Genomic DNA, 19,803 nt, shown 5'->3' on the forward strand with positions numbered 1-19,803 from the left:
GATTGAAATCAAAATTATTCACTTAAATGGTGGAGAGACGGCAAAAAAGGGAATCCAATGATCACCTGAGGTAAGTAAGACAAGGAGATCTGACAAGTGCATTGCAAACACTTGTGATATCATCAGTGAGGACTCCACTGTATTGATGCAAGCACACCTATATTTTGTTTATAAGCCTCACCATTGGTGTTATTTTATAAAAAACTATCCTGGTATGTGTATCACTTCATGGCTGCTCCTATCACAGCAAAAAAAGGGTGTGTGGTGAATATGCACACCTGTTTCAACTGAGAATCTGATTGGTTTTGTCATTCTAGAACAACCCATGAGCTGTCTACAACACCAAGTCAAAATGAAACTTGAGGCACTCTGATATTGAAACTTTTAGGGGCTTAGGGATTAGGCTTAGGTATTAGGTATTAGGGCTTAGTATTAGGACAATGATATCATCACCCGGCTCCAAGGGTATGTGAGATCACCTCTGGTCAAAATCACCATCATTTCTCTCAATCATTGATCTTGCCACATTTGGCGCTCATGGGGAGCATGGTCTCCATACCCCACCCTGCCTTATCCCCTGCCTGTTGCTTGCTTCCAGCAGCCACAATCTAACAGTCCTCCCTCAGAATGTCCTGATTTTTCTACAGCTACCTTAGGCAAGCATTTTTTTACTTATGATATATGAAGTGATTTCCATGGGGTTAATAAATAGAGTCTGGTGAGTCATCATACTACTAATTTTTTATAAAACAAATTCCTGCCTGGGTGATGTTTGAGCCAGTATAGCCTACACATTATTTGCAGATGGACATCAGATGTGTCTTTTTAGGAGTGCGGCGCCCGCCGCCCAATATGGCTAGTCTAAATTACATGAACATGCAATAGAAGTGTAATACACAATTAGAGTTTGCAGAGGAGCGAGAAGAACAATTAAAGTTTGCCCCACCAAATATGTAAGGGGGGAATACAGGGGAGTCAACATGCGTCCAGCTGTACAAGCCTTGAGGCACCTACGAGAAAAGGTCCTAGTGAGCTCGGGGCTCTCCAATGCCCCAAGGCAAGGTAGGCTAGGACTAACGCTCTCCGGTACCCATTTTCAGGCACTTTACGCAGTCTAGAACTTGGAACGGACCGGTGGTCAGACCCACAGGGCTTCAGAAGAGGCCCTGGGGTAACCCCGGTACACTTCCAAGCTCGAGACACCCCCCCCACACTATTCTCAACTTAGGAAATCCTAGGTTAGGATAGCATAAGGCTGAGAACGGAGATATATGTAGTTAGCTTGTATTACTAGATATATCTGAAATGAAGAGCTCGTGAACCTAACACTTACCCACATAGTAGAGATAGATATGAAGACACTTCCCCTACGACGTGGTAAGGATTTCTATTGTCACTAAGGGGGGTAAGATTCGACTAGGTGCACCTGTAACTTTACACACACGACAAGTCAAGGGAGGCAAAGAGACAGAGAGGGGAGAGGAAAAATTTCTCCTCCATCTCAAATATTCCTCTCCCGCACCTTTAGTCGAATAATTGAGCATTCACGCTCTTCAAGAAGGTTAAACATTCATAGTTTAACTTTTTCGCACCCACCCACCTTCCCTAGGCTAGGACTAACGCTCTCCGGTACCCATTTTCAGGCACTTTACGCAGTCTAGAACTTGGAATGGACCGGTGGTCAGACCCGCAGGGCTTCAGAAGAGGCCCTGGGGTAACCCCGGTACACTTCCAAGCTCGAGACACCCCCCCACACTATTCTCAACTTAGGAAATCCTAGGTTAGGATAGCATAAGGCTGAGAACGGAGATATATGTAGTTAGCTTGTATTACTAGATATATCTGAAATGAAGAGCTCGTGAACCTAACACTTACCCACATAGTAGAGATAGATATGAAGACACTTCCCCTATCTGATACTATTGTCTTAGGCGCGCCGTGGAGTTTCCAGACGTTCGCTAACATCAGATTTGCTAACTCATTTGATGACATCTCCGTCGTGCAGGCAATAAAGTGACTCATTTTTGTCAGTCGGTCAACGACGGTGAGGATGCAGTTCTTCCCTTGTGACAACGGTAAGTCAGTTATTAAGTCATAACTTACGTCAGTCCATGGCCCCGCTGGTATAGGTAGCGGCTCCAGTGATCCAAACGGCGACATGCTTGATGGTTTGACTCTAATGCACGAGTCGCATCCGTCTACAAAACTGTTCACGTAAGTTTTCAGCGACTTCCATCAATACTGCCTTTGAACTAAGCTCAGCGTTTTTGCTCTTCCAGGGTGTCCGGCTAATACACTTTCATGTCGACTTCGTAGGATTTGGAACTTGCAAATTTTATCATCCGGTACCTCCACTAATCCTTTATAATAAAGGATTCCATTGTGCACCTCGTAACCTTGGAGTACTTCCTCCACCTCCTTCACCACCGGCCTTGCTAAAGTTTCCATCAAGCTACTAATTCGCTGGTCATTTGGTGAGGTTTCTCGGATTCTTTCCATAATTTCATCGTCGGTCCAAATGGGTGAGTTAGTTTGTTTCTCTAATACGTCGATCTCCATGTTGTCTGATAGTGTATTCTGACAGACGTCTTCTTCAAACCATTCCTCCACGTCGGCATGCTCGATGGATTCGTCGACAAACCATGCTTCTACGCTATCGATATCAACATTGAAGGTCGTTTCTGATAGGTTTTCTGGACGTAACAGGCTACCAAACGATAGTTTTTCGTGTGCAGGGGGTTCAAGGTCAGGTCGTCGCGACAACGCATCCGGTTTACTAGATTGTCGGCCTGGTCGGAACTTGATGTGAAAATCGAAGCATCCTAAAGTTTCCGCCCAACGGGCTTGACGACGTGTAAGTTGTTTCGTTGTCATAAACGTCTCCAGGTTTTTATGGTCTGTGTAGACTGTGACTTCGAGGCGGTTGGGGTTGCCTTCAAGGTAATGTCTCCACTCCTTGAAAGAAGCAACGACGGCTAACAACTCTTTATCGAAAATTTCATAGTTTCGTTTGGCTTGGACCAGTGATTGGGAGAGAAATGCTACCGGGTGTAGGACGTCTTTATCGTCGAGTTGGGACAGTACGGCACCTAATGCGAAATTGGAACAGTCGCACTCCAAGATGAAAGGCTTGTAGGGGTTTGCGATCTTCAAGACCGGCGCAGTTGTGAAGGACATCTTCAATGTGTCGAAGGCCTTCTGCTGGCTTTCCTTCCATTCAGACGGTACGTCATCTCTGGTTAGGTCGTGCAGGGGTCTTGAGATCTGAGAGCAGCCGCTAATGAATCGTCTGTAGAAGTTTGAGAAACCCAAAAATCACTGGATCTGTGTAACATTTTTTGGGACCGGCCACTCGCTCACTGCCGATACCTTGAGAGGATCCATGCGAACTTTGTTCTTGGAAATCAGTAAGCCCAGATATTCGATCTCTTTGCACAAGAATTTGCATTTCTCCGGCTTTAACCAAATGTTGTGTGCTTGTAGTATTTGCAATACTTCCTCCACAACCTTCTCGTGATCAACTCCTGCTGGTGTGTATATCAAGAGGTCGTCCAGATACGCAGCTAAGTCTCGTCCTATTCTCTCCCGTAGTATATCAGATATGAAAAATTGGAAGAAGCCCAGGGCTCCAGTCGGCCCAAAGGGCATTGCAAGTGGTTCGAACTGTCCTCTCTTACAAATGAATGCTAACTTCTTTTCATCTCCTTCTTTGACTCTCAATTTATTGTATCCGTTACGTAGGTCTAGGCTGGTGTAGTCTTCAGCATCCCGTAGGCTATCCACTAACTCCATTGTGAGAGGAAGTGGGTACTTATTCTTGACGGTGAGCGCGTTCAGTTTTTGGTAGTCGAAACAGGGACGTAGGTTACCGTCCTTCTTCCCCGTGAAGAGGACTGGGGCGGCCCAAGGCGACATGGTACGTCGAATTGTCCCTTTAGCAAGGCCCTCATCGATCATTGAGTTGAGTGCTGTCTCTTCGGCAGGCGATAAAGGTATAATCTTGCTAGCCTGTGGGGTCGCTCCGGGCACTAGATCGACGCGAAATTCATAACGGCGATGGGGGGGAAGTGTCATGGCGCTCGTCTTACGAAACATATTGATATATCGGTGATACCTTGTCGGAACCAATTCCTCCGCGGACTTTGACGGCTTGTCTTTAGCTTTGTCAGCTGCTATTTTTGCAGATAAGTTCCAGGAAGCACTCGCAGCACAGGAGGAAGCCGTTAATCTAGGAATGACCGGTAAGAGCTTGTCAACTGATTCACGTGACTGGCTGATAGCTGTGTTGTACTCACATCGCGGGGGCTTAATCTCCTTTTCACAGAGAGCCCCCTCGCCGCTTTTCCTAGTGGTCCCCAATTGGGCCTTAAGGCTAGTCGGGGTGGTTTTCGGACAGGGCGACACCAATTCCTTGGTGGCGATGTTTGTTGCTGTCTTCGTGGTCGGTTCGTGGTTACTTTGTGAGTCTGGTAAGTTCTCCGTCTCGTCATTTAAAGGCTGTGGTAGAGGAGAGTCCAGGTCGTTATCTGATTCAAGTAATAACGGCCAAAAGGGGTTCTTAGACTCACATCACGGGGGCTTAGTCTCTGTATGGCAGAGAGCCCCCTCGTCACTGTCCCTCGTGTTCCCCACTTGGGCCTCAAGGCAATCGGGGGATGTTGGCGGGTTGGACGAAGCCTCATCAGTGGCTGCGATATTCTTCGGTTGATCTAGTCCTTCTAGCAGTTGGCATTGGGTCTTCGGTGAGTCTAACATTTGTTCTCTTTCGATGTGATGGGGCTGTGGTACAAGAAGACTCTGATCGTTATCTGTGTCAAGTAGTAACGGTGAAAAAGGGTTGTTGGACTCACATCGCGGGGGCTTAGTCTCTGTATGGCAGAGAGCCCCCTCGTCACTGTCCCTCGTGTTCCCCACTTGGGCCTCAAGGCGATCGGGGGATGTTGGCGGGATGGACGAAGCCATTTCGATGGCTGCAATGTTTGTTGGTGAGTCTTTCGGGTTCAGTGTTCCAGTCTTCCAGTTGATGCGATGTCCGTTCTCTCGCAGCCAGGGCATCCCAAGGATGGCATCATAAGAATCCTTGATAGACGTGACTAAAAACTTCGTCTTGGATTTGTCGTCGTCAATGAACAGGTCTGCGTCATGGGCGACAGTGCGAGGGGCTCCGTCAAAGCCATACACCTCGCCTGCATTTGGTAGTTTCGACACCGGTAAGCCAGTTCAATCGGCAAATTTCTTGCCCAGCACGACATGCGTGGAACCGCAATTGATCAAGGCATTGGCTGGGACGCTATTGGGGTTGGGGGATGTGGCGCAGGGAGACTCAGAAAGGGAAATTGAAGTAAAAACACGGGGATCTTTCTTTTTAATTGCATTAATGTTAAGTGAGTCCAATTCCATTCCTGATTCTTCCATACTCCGGCCCGGGGGTGGCACATCCGTCACTCCCGAGCTGCGCCATTTTTTGATGTATCTGCTGCTGATGATGATGAAGTTGATTGCACCCCTAATCCCACTTGCAGTGCCGCAATCTTCGCCTCTAACTCCGCTATCTTGCCTTTACCACCAATACCACCTCTACCTCGTCCTCTACTCTTCGACGGACACCAACGAGCTAAGTGATCTTTCTTCCCACAGTGAAAGCACAAACGGTCTGAAGCCCTTCAATTGTATTCGTCTGATGATATATTGAATCGGGCAGAGGAAATGTCCATTGCGTTTGGGTCGACGGGACGGGTTACCGTGGCTGAGTCAACCGTTTCGCCTCGCAAGTCATTGTCGATTGCGCACGCGAGCTTAGTGATACTCTCGAGGTCGTCAAAGTGGTCACGAATCATGGGGATGCGGACTGCACTCTTCAGTCCTTGGCGGTAGTGACTGATGAGCGTCGGGAGCTCCCACTTGGTGGTAGGTGCCAATTGATTGAAGCGAATAGTATACTCGGCGGCTGACTTGGTCTGCTTCAGGGCTCGGAGGGCCGCTTCGGCTCGCTTCTGTCGGTCGGAATCAAAGAAAACTGATTCGAAGGCACGCGTGAACTCGAGGTATGTGACGGGGTTCGCTCAAGTCTCGGCCGGTTCCATAATGCGCTGAAGGAACGGTTGGGCCCACTTGATTGCTTCACCGGTCAGGTACGAAATCGCGAACATCACCTTCGCATCGTCGGTAGTAAACAACGCCCTGTTCATCGCGATGTAAATGCCGACTTGGCTTGCGTACGCCTCAGCCAGTGCGCCTCGGGCACCCTCATATTTGTCGGGGGTTGCCACTTTGATTGCGGGCAAGATTGTGCTGGTGGTGGGAGCTGGGTGTGCGGTTGGGGTCGTGGCACTAGGTTGAGAAGGTGGGGTTGTGGTTGGGACTGGTCCGGCTCCATTGCCTTGGGCAGCCTCTAGTTCGGTCACTCTAGCTTCGGCGTGGGTGCGTCGGTTGGTTTCCTCGGCAAGTTGAGCAGCTAGTTCTGCCCTTTGAGCCGTCTCCTGGTTCAGTCGATTGTTGATGTCGGCGAGTTGCTGAGATAGGCGGTTCACGTCCTCGGCGGTGGCCATTTCAGCTGATGATGGGTTGTCAGGGTCGATGTCGTACCAGGAGGTGCTTTCGGATGACTCGGTCTCTTCGGACGGTGGTTGGTAGGAAGGCGTGATGGGTTTGGGTGTGAGGTATGTCTAATGTGCGTGATTCTTTCTTCTACTTCTAACTAATAAAATCCAATAGCTAATATAAAACTTCTAAAAAAAAATTTTCTTCTTCTTGCTGTTAAATTTTTTTTTCTTCTTCTTTTCTTCTTTTAAACTTTTTTTCTTCTTCTTCTTCTTTATGTATTTTCTTCCTTCTGTCTGTCTCGGATAGATGCTACAATGTGTTATGGCCAGCTTCAGGGGCCTTGAGATGGGGACAGAGAGAGGGAAAGGGTGCTGAGTATGTACACCACGGGGCAATTGTTGAGCCAAAAGCTGAGCTCAAAAGTGGTCGTGTCCAAAAACCGGTCAAACGCTGGCCAAAATCTCAGGTTTTGGTCAGATCTTGACGGTCGGATGAGACCGGCTGTTTTCTGGCCAAAACCTCAGTTTTTGGCCAGAAAAAAGCTGGTCTTTAGCTGATCGATCTGGCGGTATATTGATGAGCATTATGCCCGTCAAAAGCTGGACAAACGGCCGTCTGATACGACGGTCAGATTTGATGCTGTGAAACAAAAAACCCGTTTTTGTGATCTTGTCAATAGAAGGTGTTCTAGCCACAGTTTTTGTGATTAGACAACGGGAAAGCTCCCAGAATCGAATTCATGGTCTGGGAGGCCCTCAACCCTTGATCAGCACAACACCCCCATCCACAAGAGTTGAGGAGGTAAGCACTGGGTGGAGGCATGAGAAGGTGAAGAGAGATGAGCTCGATCTCTCTTCACATGATCAGCGGCCGCTTCCGATGATCGAAGCCCGTCTACAGGCCGCCGTTTGCCCAGATGCCGGCCGCCAGCAAAGCCCAGCCAAAAGACCGCCGTTCCACTGGCCAGATTTTGGCGGCCGGCCACCACCAAGGAAATCTGGGCTTTTGGCGGTCTTTTCTGACCGTCAAACGGCGAGCCCAATTGCCCCGTGGTGTAGTATAGTTATTGTAGCATGAGGAGCAATACAAGTGGAGCGCTGGCTCGCATGAGGTTGAGAGTTACACATGTCACATTTTGTGACAGCTCCATGATCCGTGACAGGATCATAACACCCTCCAAGTATAATTTCTCAATTGCTGGAGTAGTACTGGGGAAAATCTTGAAAGTAGAGATTTGTAACCTTTATTGTTGACCCTTTTCATGATATTCACCTCAATCTCTTGACTCACAAAAACTTGAACAGCTATGGAACAATAATCATCATCAAAAAAACTTTGATTTAAGCAATCTGTTAGGATGTACTTTGCTTCAGATATGTGGCAAAAGGAGCATGTTACCATGTCTGTGTACCTATTGAACCCTGTGGTTACGACTCCTAGGTGTGTTGTTGTGCATGCTGAAGTTTGATTTATCCAATATGATTGTTGTGCAATGTATCACTTAAAACTCAGACAAATTTTGGAACATGTACAACTAATGATAAGGCAAAAAAACATTGAAAATCTTCCTCCCACTTATACTGTGATGTGCTGAACTCAATATCTACTCTGGTCCTGAACATAATCATCAGAATTCATAATCCAACCAAGCATGTCACATTTGTTTGTCTTTTTGATCACAATAAACTACTTTGTGTTCTTCCGTGTAGTGACCTCATTCTTCCCAAATGAGCAAGACCTCGCAGCTCCCAGGACCTTAGGCACCTGGGAAGTTGCAACCACAAGCTCCACATCATTACCCAGCTGGTTTTGGGATACAGATGCAACATATGAACCAGAATATGAAAGTCGTCTTGAAGCTATTGAAGAGGAGTTCCTTGATGTACTTGAGCAAAACAAAAAATTGCAAGACTTTCAAGCTCACAATGCTTTCAATAATGAGGGCATCCCACTACAGGGGTACCCAGAGCATCATTTGCACATCAAACAATCATTGAACACTCCAACAAGTTCAGCTGTCTCACTTGGGAGTGGAACTGTCACAGAAAGAGAGAACCAAGGCTGAACCAAGGCTGAACAGAAAACCCTTGCAAAGGAAGAAGATCACAATGGCACTGAAGAAAACTCCACACAACTTGAACAGGCATTCAACAAAAAGCATAAAAACAACTTTTATTTCTCAAAATTAGGTTCACCAATCCCCTCTTCTCAAATCGATGTTGGAGTTCTGATCTCTTATGAATCAAAGAAGAGCCTACCAAATACTGGGAGGGTTGATTACAGAGCTTTGATTTGGACACTCAAATGGCAATTTCAATTAGCTATGTGGTTCACACCTGGTGTTTCTGAAGACATTATATCAGTGTTTGACGAGGTCAAAGACTCATCAAAAGCACAGTTACCAATGGGTAAAACATACCCATATGATGCACAGAAGGTCATCCCAGCAATTGAGAAGATACAAACAAATGTGGTTATGGGATTCCTTGGATCATTGAGGCTTATACATTTTAAGTATGGGGATTTATCTGCAAGGAAGCAATTGATAGAAGATGGGTGGAAATTCTTAAAAAACATCTTGAACAATCAATTTGTGAAATTGCAAGATGAAGTCAACTGTGTGACACATAAAGGCTTTAAAACAAGCAATTATAAATATAAATGCTCTGATGATATCCTTTCACATGCATTGCATATGCCGGAAAGATCTCCAATATCATTTGGGATTATCATTGAACTTCTCAACATGTGGTATCAGAGTACCAAACACCAGGCGTCCCTGTACAAAGTCAATCTAAGTTATAATTCCTTCCTTAAGACATGTGAAGAAGCATATCAACAACAGGGAGAAGGTAATTCACTATGGAAAGTAAGTAGTGGATGCAATTCCAATGAATTGAGACAACATAAATTTAGTCTTGAAAATGGGGTGGGAATTAACCCTTCAAATGAGGGTGAAGTCAATCTAATTAGAGCATTTCCTAGCAGACTTAAGCGTATGGGATGGGTAATAATTGATGACAAAAACACAGGATATGCAGGAAAAATAGATGTGTTCTTCAAATCACTATCCAAAGATATACAGGTATTTTATAGACACCAAACTCTCAACAAAAACATTCCAAAGACTAACAGTAACAAAATCATTTTGAGCAATGAAATGATAAATAAGGCAGTGTTGTCAGCTCACCAGGATATTGTACCATTGTTTTTTGGAATCCTTTCTGTCATTCAAAAATGTAAAGTGGATGAGAAAATTTCAAAAATCATCTATGAGAAAGGTTGGGAGCACCTGAAAACATATTTCAATCAGTGGTTGACGTTTTTCAGGGATAATAAAAATCAAGCAATCTGGACAACATATTACTGTAGACCCAGAGAGGAAGAGTGGTCAAATATAAAGTACACAATATCTCATATGGGCAAGATTGTTCGTGGAAGATGCAAGTCTATGCAGCTTCTCTGGTATCTTGTAGATATCTGGTATGAGGTTGTCATTGGCAAGGGAGAAAGTGACACACATGAAATTGCAGTCCATATTTCACCCCCAAACCGTCAGTTTTTGAAACACAGGTGTCTCACCAGCTCTCTACTTGGGTAAATATCTCCAGTTATTATTCTTTATTCAGAGTTGTTTATTACCCCAAATTTCACTGGTTCCATGCTGCATGTTGTGACTGTTGTTGAGTTTGAATAATTTGAAGCATCCTTGACCAAATTGAAATATGTAGAATGGGTAACTCCATTTGTCAGAGTAGAGTTGTAACTTTTTCCTCTTCATACAAGATGATCTAAATCTTTTTTAAGTGCCAGAAGGTTAAACTCAAAACTTGTGGGGTGAGCTATAAATCATAATCATTTCTGGTCTGGCAGATCATGGATTAGGTCAGCCCTAACTTCCAAATATGATCTACTCACTATTCTTGTGCAGGATAATGAACACAAGTCCCCATTTGAATCACCTCTCATGGATAGAATTTGCAAGTAAATAGATGGCCACAATTTTATATTTTGAGGAACTGGATAAGAGTAAACCATATGAGATAAAAGATAAAAACACTGTAGTAGAACAAGTAATGACTAATTAACAGTTTTCACAGGCAGTAAGCCAAAATAATATGAAGCCATTGAGAACTGATTTGCTCCACACATTGGGTATGTTATCTTAGCTCTTCATCACCATTGGTTGGTGCAGTCTCAAGGAGAGCGCTTGCTCCTGCTCTGGCAACCCCAAGGAGTTCCAAAGGTAAGGATGGGGCGGCACCCTCTAGGCTGTCTGAGAAAAACACCATGAGGTCTCCACAAAAGTGCTGGTGTTGGTGGCAGAGAGTGTACTTATGCTGAGACTCCAGTCGTCATGTAGACATCAATGACTTGAGTATCAGTATCACTCACCTTGGCTTCATAGACTGTTTATTTTATTCTTCCACTTTGAAAGTAACACAGCTGCAGTGCATTCAGACCGCTTATGACTATAAGGCTATACAATGATGTAGAATGGTACCCAAATAATGTCTTCAACTAACAAGACATGGTTCTTATTATATCAAATGACATGACTATGGTCTACAAAGATAGTTCACCCTTGCACCTTTGAATTCCACACCAATCAGCTTGAGTTCTGTGAGGAAAATTCTGGCACTAGTAAGATTGGAGGGTATGTTATATTATATATAGACAGGTGTCATGTTCAATTCATCTGAGGATATTGTTATGGAACAATTCACTTAAACCTCAGACACATTTTGGAACAGGTTCAAAAGTTTTTCAGGCAAAGAAACACCAAAGGTATATGCCACTCATAATGGAATGTGCTGAACTCCATGTCTCTTCTGGGGTTGAAAAGACCCATCAGAATTCATACCCCCAACAAAAATGTCACATCTTCTCACATTTTTGATTACAATAATCCACTGTGTGTTGTTCCATGATGATGTAGCAACCTCATTCTTCCCAAGTGGCCAAGAACTTACAATCCCTTGGACCCTAGCCGCCTCAGATGTAGAAACCAGTGGTCCCACATCAATACCCAGCTGGTTTTGGGAACCAGATGCAACATATGCCCCACAATATGAAATTTGTCTCAACACTACTGAAAGGGAGCTTCGTGATGCACTGGAGCAAAGAAAAAATCCTGATGGCTTCCAAAACCATAATTCTTTTGATGATTGTACCCCTCCTAGCTATTTATCCAACTTCAACATACAACTACAAGGGGACTCACAGCAACATTCACATATTGCACAACCATTCAACACTCTACAAAGATCAATCAGCTCACTTGGAATTAGCAGTGATATAGAAAGGGAGAACAAGAGGAGAGCCAAGGCTGGACATAATATCCTTGAAAAGGATGTAAATCAAAAGGCTAGTGATAAAGAATTCCCACACATTGAGCAGGCATTCAAAAAGAAGCACAAGAGCAGCTGTGATTTATCACAAGAATGATTAACAAACCCTTTGTTTCAAAATGACCCTGGGGATCTGGTTTCTTACAATGCAAAAAGCTACCAATCAGGGACTGGGAAGGTTGAATACAGAGGCTTAATGCAGACACTGTGATGGCAATTTCAATTGGCTATGTGGTTCACGCCTGTTGTTTCTGACAAAATTATTTCAGTATTTGAGGAATTTAAATATTCATGCAAAGCAAAGCTAGCAATAAGTGGATTGTGTTCTTATGACTCACAGAAAATCATCCAGGCAATTGAGAAGATACGGACCAATGTAGTGATGGGGTTCCTTGGATCTCTGAGGCTGATCCATTCCAAGTATGGGGATTTTTCATCAAGGAGACAATTGATAGAAGATGCATGGGGATTTTTGCAAAACTTTTTAAACAATCAATTTGTGCCATTGCAAGATGAAGTTATCTTTTTGGCACCAGAATGCAGTGAAAAGTCCAGTTTAAAACATAAAAATTCTGTTGATATTCTTTCACATACTTTACAAATACAAGAAAGGTCTCCGGTCCAGTTTGAAATGATTCTTGAACTTCTCAATATATGGCACCAAAGTACCAAACACCAGGCATCACTGCACAGAATCAATATAAGCTATGATTCTTTCCTTCAGACATGCAAAGAAGCTTATGAACAGCAGGGGCAAGGTAATTTGATACGGAACATGCCTAGTGGATGCACTTCCAATGAATCTGTGGTGAAAAGTAAAGTTTCAAAAAAGGATGGAGTCAAGTCAGTCACAGGATTTCCCAGCAGACTTAGGCTGATAGGACATATGATTCTCAAGGAAGAACACACAGGATATTCAGAATACATACAGGTGCTGTTCAAATCACTTTCCAAGGAGATACATACTCTTTATAGACACCAACCTGAGAAAAAAATGGATTATCATCAATCCAAAATCATTCTGAGCAATAAAATGATAAGTAAGGCATTGGATTTAGCTCAGAAGGATAGAATATCATTGTTTTTTGGAGCCCTGTATGTCATGCAAACATCTAAAATAGATGATCAACTTTCAAAAATAATTTATGAGAAGGGTTGGGAGCACCTGAAGACATATTTTAAGCAATGGTTATTGTTTTTCACAAATAATCAAAATAAACCCATTTGGACAACAGATAATTGTAGAAGCAGAGAGGAGGAATGGTCAAATACAAAACAGACAATATCTTACCTGAGCAAGATTGTTCATGGAAGATGCAAGTCTCTGCAACTTTTCTGGTACCTTGTAGAAACCTGGTTCGATACCATCACCAGTAAAGCCAATGAGGATTCACAGGAAATTGCTGCCCACATCTTACCCCCAAGCCGACAAATGTTGAAAATAAGGTGTCTAACCAAGTCTCTGTTGGGGTGAATGTTCCTTTTTCATGCACCTTATCATACATTTACTGCCTCATATTTCAATCATCATATTTTGGGTATTTACAATCTTGTTCCAGTTCAAATGGGTATAAGCACTTCAAACCCAAGTACATGTACAACTGTTCCAAAAAAGATTGAGTATTTTTGAAAATCTTGCCAACATGCAAAACCGGGGTTTCGTCTCTCCACTTATAATTGGAAGGATAAAGAAAAAATCAAACCTTTAACCAATTTTTTTCTCTGATTTTACCTAACAACTTTCTGTAAAAAAAGTTGTCAATATTTCTCAAAATGACTGTAGATGTAGACTGTTGTTATGAGCCCTCAACAAGATGTATGCTTGTAGGCTAGTAATGAGATCACACTCTACTTGAGCCTCATATTTGACATCCTCATGTTGAAATCTTGTGCTATCACAAAGGCACCCTTCACCAGACCCTTGATACAAGCTACAAGCTACAAGCTCTTAATCTATTGCAATGTCTAAACCAGGATCAACAGCCTACAGCAAGTCTCAAGCATTCAGAAAAGCAACATATGGAATTATAGTTAGTCCACCATCAAAGTTTGCCAAACCACCAGACTTTAAAGGTTCAAGTTCTTTGACTTTCAAGTTCAGAAGCCACTCAAGAAAACTATGCAACGTCTTCCATGAACCAAATGAGAATGTGATGGAACTACAAACTGACATGACAGTGGCCGAATTATCACAAAACTAATCCATTTGATAGCCCAATTCTCAGATTTTAAAGCTAGTCTTGCTGAGGAATTGCAAAAACACAAAGAAGCTGAACATTGATTATAACGAGCTTAAATGTCTCAGGCACCAAACATGCATACTCCAGCTGCTGCTGGAAACAAAAACCCTACTCCTGCTCCTGTTCAACCTGTACACATTAATGATCAGAATTTTCAATCCCAACAACAACCAAAGATGTCAACCCCTGAAAATTTTGACAGTAGCAAAGTTCCAAAGGCTGAGGTGTTTACATTGCACTAGATTTCAAATTCACCGCTGAGTTTAGGAAAGTAAGAAAGCATTGAAAAGTACACAGATGCTGGAACTTAAGGGGTTGGAAAAATATGGAAAAATAACGGTTGAATCTGCATTCCAATTATCTTGCAGATTTTTTTCATATGTTTACAACCACAGTGCATATTGGAAACCCACTTTTGGTCCAAACCTGGCAGGTATTGAATCAGTGACCTTGCAAGACCAATAAAATTGTCCACTTTGCACCAACACATGTGGTGCTTTGACATTTTTAAACTTGGTGATGGAAAGCCAAGCAGTCCAGTTCAATTGGTCTTCTAATACAAAATGCCTTAAATAATCTTCTACCAAACCATTGATTGATTCAACTTGTCCACTGTTCTGTGGATGAAAAGTGGTCAAAGGTGCTGGACATATATTAAGTGGTTTGCAGACAGCAGTCCAAAACTTTGATACAAGTTGGTAAAGGCGTCAACTTTGAAATCATACATTGCAGGCGTGAAGGAATGGCACAAATTTCATCGGAAAGATTACCCAAGGTGTCCCAAATTTTTGAAATTTACGTGAAATTTTCTGGTCTTGGACAACTTGTTGAATTGCAAAATACTGTAATTTTTTTGACTTGAAACCCCCTATTGACGGAAAAAAATCTTAAAATTTTCCTCAATCTAATGTCTCTTCCTGAGAGTATGTGTGGGTGAAGCTTATTGAGAGATACAAGATGACTCTTCTTCACATCTTCAAGAGTTGTTGCATTTTGTTGCATGTATCACCACTTCAAGCGGGTTGATCGGGTTTTGGACCGGTGACAAGTCGGGCGGGGCCAATACGCTGAAATCGATCAAGACAGAATCAAAATTCAGTCAAGAGGCTCACTCGATCGAAACATCACCACTCAACATCATTGAACCTCAATCTCTCATTTCATCTAAAATGGCTACGTTCGATGAATTCATCAGTCGATCAACTCCCACCGTTGATTTCTCAACCGGTATTGGGAATCCAACTAGACAGTTAACAGCTAAAGGTTTCGAGGATCCGTCTGAAGCTGCTCTGATAGACTTACGAGAAAGAAGGAGGCAGGCTGAAGATGCGGGCCATGGGGTTATCGAAGTGAGTTTCTTTGGAAAGAATTGATTTTTGAAGAAAGACGTCTAACTTACATCTTTCATTTATCACAGTTTGATCCTTATCCTTCTAAATCGATCGAGCCAGGCATGTTTTCTCTCGGAAGAGTGCAGTGTGTAGTATGAAGCATGATTCACTTCGGTTGATGCTCAAAAAATATCCAATGGATCACTTGAACTGATATCGCTTTATGGATAACCTTAATTTTATCTCAGATTCTCTCTCGATGACCCACTTCAAGTACTTTTGTGCAATTCGCACATTTTATTATTCTTAGTTTTACCACCTGATCCCACTTCTACTAATCCACCTCAACTTGTACGAATCGATTTGGCTCAACCATCGGTGGTAGACACTATCGAGTTACCTATTCCATCTCTTCTGCAATCAGCTAATCAAGTTAGATCCCAACAAGCCGGACCTACCACGATCATTCACCGAGTTCATTGCGATCCCACAGGGCGTCATGTTTTGGTTTCTTTGCTTTCAGGAGATAACTATTACGTCTCATTATCCCCCACGTCGATCAATCAACAGCGGGCAGCCGTTCAAGCGGCCGCCAGGCGAGGTGCTTCACTCATCACCCTAGGGCCTTCGATCAAACCACTTCTCAAATTCCGTGGATTGATTATCACAGCTATTGGTTGGAATCCTTCTAGTTATAATGGAATTGCTGCTTCTTCAACCAAAGAGATCGTCTTAGGTACCTCTACAGGTGCTCTCTATGCCACTTTACTCATCGATCATCATAGTCCCGAATCGGTTTCCGACTTATCGATCACAGCAGCCTTTTCTAGGACTGATCGTACAACACCCGATCGTTATTTGAAACCACTCTATACATTACCTGAATCATCTACTACAGATCAACAATCTATATCGGGAATTTGGTGGGATTCTTGGTCTCACTTTGCTGCTAAGAAGAAAGGTGTCCGTAAAGCTTTGGCAATTGTGACAACATCAAGTGGAATTCATCAGTTTGTTGAACAACTAGGGATCTTAAAGAATAAAAGAGATGAAGAAGAGATGAACGAAAGCGTACTTGAGCGTTTATTCGGGGCTTATACTTCGTCTCGGGCTATGCCAAGTCAGTTCAATCATTGATCTTCTTGATCTTATTCTTCAATGACTGATCTCTTGGTATTTTGGCTATAGAATCACTTGAACTGCCTGTTCAAGTTCACAGTAGTGAATTACATGTATATCAATCCCCAAAGGCAAACTCCAACAATAATCTTGATGACCCCAACGAAACAGTTCCACTTATCTCATGGCTTACAGGAGCTGGTATCTACCACGGAGAGATCTCATACAGTAATCAAGAGCCTGGCGATAGCGTGATATTAACATCTCAACTGATTCCATATCGAAAGATAGATAATCTGCCCAACGCATCATCCACTCATGTTACTTCATCTCACATAGATGGTTCGGTAGATTCTAATGTACCTCTTAGCCTGGCTTCGACTAGGTATCACTTTGTACTTTTGTATCATGATCGGATTCAGGTGATTTGCCGACTCGATAGTCGTTTGGTACATGAAGAACTTTTAGACTTGGTAGGTCAAATGTATCGGTGCCTAAAGCGTGTAATTTTGCCTGACGTTGTTTTTTCGATGATCATTCTGAAGAGGCCAGGCGAAGAAATCATTGCATTGGCATCTGATCCCGTCCATCATACTTATTGGCTATATTCAAGTGATTCTATCTTTGAATTGGTTGTTAAAGATGAGGGTCGCAATATTTGGAAAGTCTTTTTGTCTCGAGATGCTTTTGATGCAGCATTACTTCATGCTAAAGTGAGTGCAAACCTAAAATCCTTAGAATGTGTCTTACAAGAAACCAACTTATTAAAATTTGTCATTCGTAGACTCCGGCAGATCGAGATGCAGTTTTGATAGGACAAGCTGATCATTTTTTTCAAAATGGAAAATTTATCTCTGCTGCACAAGTGTATGCACAATGTTCTAAAAGCTTTGAAGAAGTCGTGTTGAGTTTAATCGATCGAGGCGAACGGGATGCGTTGAGGTACTACCTCATCAGTCGGCTTGAACGTCTCAAACGACACGTAAGATCTTTCTAGTGATCAGAGGAATCTTGAACTTGATTTTGATCATTTGTTTTTGCATCCACAATAGGATTTGACACAGCGAATGATGTTAGCAACTTGGCTTACTGAGATCTATCTTGCCAAGATCAATGAATTAGAAGATCTCGCCGCTTCTGGTTCTTCAGATGAAGACACTGCCAACTTAAAGGTTGAACAAGAGATGGTGGAAGATGAATTGCGACAGTTTTTGAGAACCTACAAGGTTAGTTTTCTATTTGAGACTCGATTGCACGGTCGTTCCTACGTCTGACATGTGTGTTGATTGCCCTCTAGACTAATCTGGATCCGAAAACGACATATAATCTAATCACCACTCACGGTCGTAAAGACGTGATGATCCATTACGCTACTTTGGTGGGAGACTCTGATAGGATCATTCGACATCATATACTCGAAAAGAACTGGACTCAAGCCATCGAAGCTTTAAGTCGACAAGACGATTTAGAACTATATTATCAGTTTGCGCCGATCTTGGTACGAAACGAACCGAGAGGAGCAACAACAGCATTTATGAGACAACCCAAGATAGATGTACGAAGACTCATACCTGCATTGCTCCCACCACGTTCAGCTAGCAAGAAACAAGCAAATACTGGTAATACTGAGATCGTGATAGGATACCTCAAGTATGCGATTGCTCGACTAGATAACACAGATGCACCTGTACATAATGCACTCTTAACCCTCTATGCAACTCAACCTGAAGCGGATGAGTCAGCTTTACTTCGATTCCTAGCATCGACTCCGGATAATCCGTTAACGGGAAAACCTTACTACGATCTTGATTACGCTTTAAGGGTTTGTAAGAATCATGGAAAATTGCAATCTTGTGGTTTGATTTACGGCAAGATGGGATTATATGAAAGTAGTGTTGATTTAGCATTACAAACAGGTGATCTAGAATTAGCCAAGCTTAATGCAGATAAACCAGATGATGATCAATTATTGAGAAAGAAACTTTGGTTGAAGATTGCCAAATATGTAGTACATCATAAACAAGATATAAAGACAGCCATGAATTTCTTAGAATCCACAGATTTATTGAAAATTGAAGATATCTTACCATTCTTTCCAGATTTCGTAGTGATTGACGATTTTAAAGAAGATATTTGTGATGCCCTTGATCATTATTCAATACATATACAAAAGTTAAAACAAGAAATGAATGAATCAAGTAAATCAGCTGAATTGATTAAGACTGATTTAGAAAAACTTTCAAATCGATTTGTGATTATTAATCAATCTGACCATTGTCAAAGTTGTGACGAAAAATTAGTTACTAGAGCGTTTTATATTTTCCCGTGTCAACATTCATTTCATGCTGATTGTTTAATTAAAGAAGTTACTCAACATATGTCACCACATCAATTAAGAAGGATGTTAACTCTACAGACTAAATTATCACAATCTAATTCTCAAAATCAAAATCAAAAAGGAACCATGAATTCAGAAGTATCGAATTTATTATCAGATAGTAAGAAATTAGCAATGGCAAGTGTTCAAGGATTAGATCAAGTTAGAAGATTAATCATACCTGATGCATTAGTGGGAGTGATTGGAGGTAGTGTAGGAGCAAGTGTAGGGGCTTTAGGTGGGGTTTTACCACTTGCAAAACTCAATAAATTGAGATTGAACAATCCAATCGAATCGAAAAGTTCATCATCTTCTTCATTAGAGAATCTAAATAATAATAATAAGACTAAAAATCAAAGTAATAAACTTATGAATAAAAAAATCGAAAATCAACAACAACAACAACAAAATAAGATCAAAATTGGTGAAAAAAGAAATGAATTAGATAAATGTAAAGATGAATTAGATGAATTACTAGCTTCTAAATGTGTTTTATGTGATTTAGCTTTAAAAAGTTTAAATAAACCGTTTTTAAATGAAGGTGAATTTGAAATTTGATAGATGATGAACATTATAAATTATTAACATTTTTTAGTTTGTTTTTTCTGAAGGAGATCTTTGAGAGTTTTTGATTGATTGGTGGGATTTGTAATATAGAAAATATAATGTTTTTGTATGAAAAAAGATATTTCAAATTTAAAGATCGTGTGTTTGACTTACAAGGAAAAATGATTCATGTGAGGTTGAAGATTTTGTCATCAATGTTCCAATGCTGTCTTGTCTCCTCTACATATGTTTAGTTTGTGTGTCTGATTTATTTTCAAGAGGTATGAACAAGTGAC

At 42.1% G+C, this 19,803-nt stretch overlaps 3 protein-coding genes across 3 annotated transcripts; all 3 read left to right on the forward strand.

The window, feature by feature from the left end:
- Nucleotides 1-8,194: 8,194 nt before the first annotated feature.
- On the forward strand, nt 8,195-10,309 carry MELLADRAFT_106562 (uncharacterized protein; the record flags this gene model as incomplete). The annotated part of the gene is made up of 3 exons (XM_007409995.1): nt 8,195-8,552; nt 8,733-10,097; nt 10,248-10,309. The coding sequence occupies 3 exons, from the start codon at nt 8,195-8,197 to the stop codon at nt 10,307-10,309; spliced, it is 1,785 nt and encodes a 594-aa protein (XP_007410057.1).
- Nucleotides 10,310-11,418: 1,109 nt separating this feature from the next.
- MELLADRAFT_63233 (uncharacterized protein) lies at nt 11,419-11,991 on the forward strand (the record flags this gene model as incomplete). The annotated part of the gene is made up of 1 exon (XM_007409996.1): nt 11,419-11,991. One exon carries the CDS (start codon nt 11,419-11,421, stop codon nt 11,989-11,991), a length of 573 nt encoding a protein of 190 aa, XP_007410058.1.
- Nucleotides 11,992-16,937: 4,946 nt separating this feature from the next.
- MELLADRAFT_35979 (uncharacterized protein) lies at nt 16,938-19,519 on the forward strand (the record flags this gene model as incomplete). The annotated part of the gene is made up of 6 exons (XM_007409997.1): nt 16,938-17,085; nt 17,143-17,297; nt 17,369-17,566; nt 17,637-17,810; nt 17,882-19,060; nt 19,376-19,519. Coding segments are annotated over 6 exons (1,998 nt in total), but the record flags the coding sequence as incomplete, so codon positions are not given.
- Between the last annotated feature and the right edge of the window lie 284 nt (nt 19,520-19,803).

Source organism: Melampsora larici-populina (assembly GCF_000204055.1).
Source record: "Melampsora larici-populina 98AG31 unplaced genomic scaffold MELLAscaffold_18, whole genome shotgun sequence".
Taxonomy (NCBI): domain Eukaryota; kingdom Fungi; phylum Basidiomycota; class Pucciniomycetes; order Pucciniales; family Melampsoraceae; genus Melampsora; species Melampsora laricis-populina.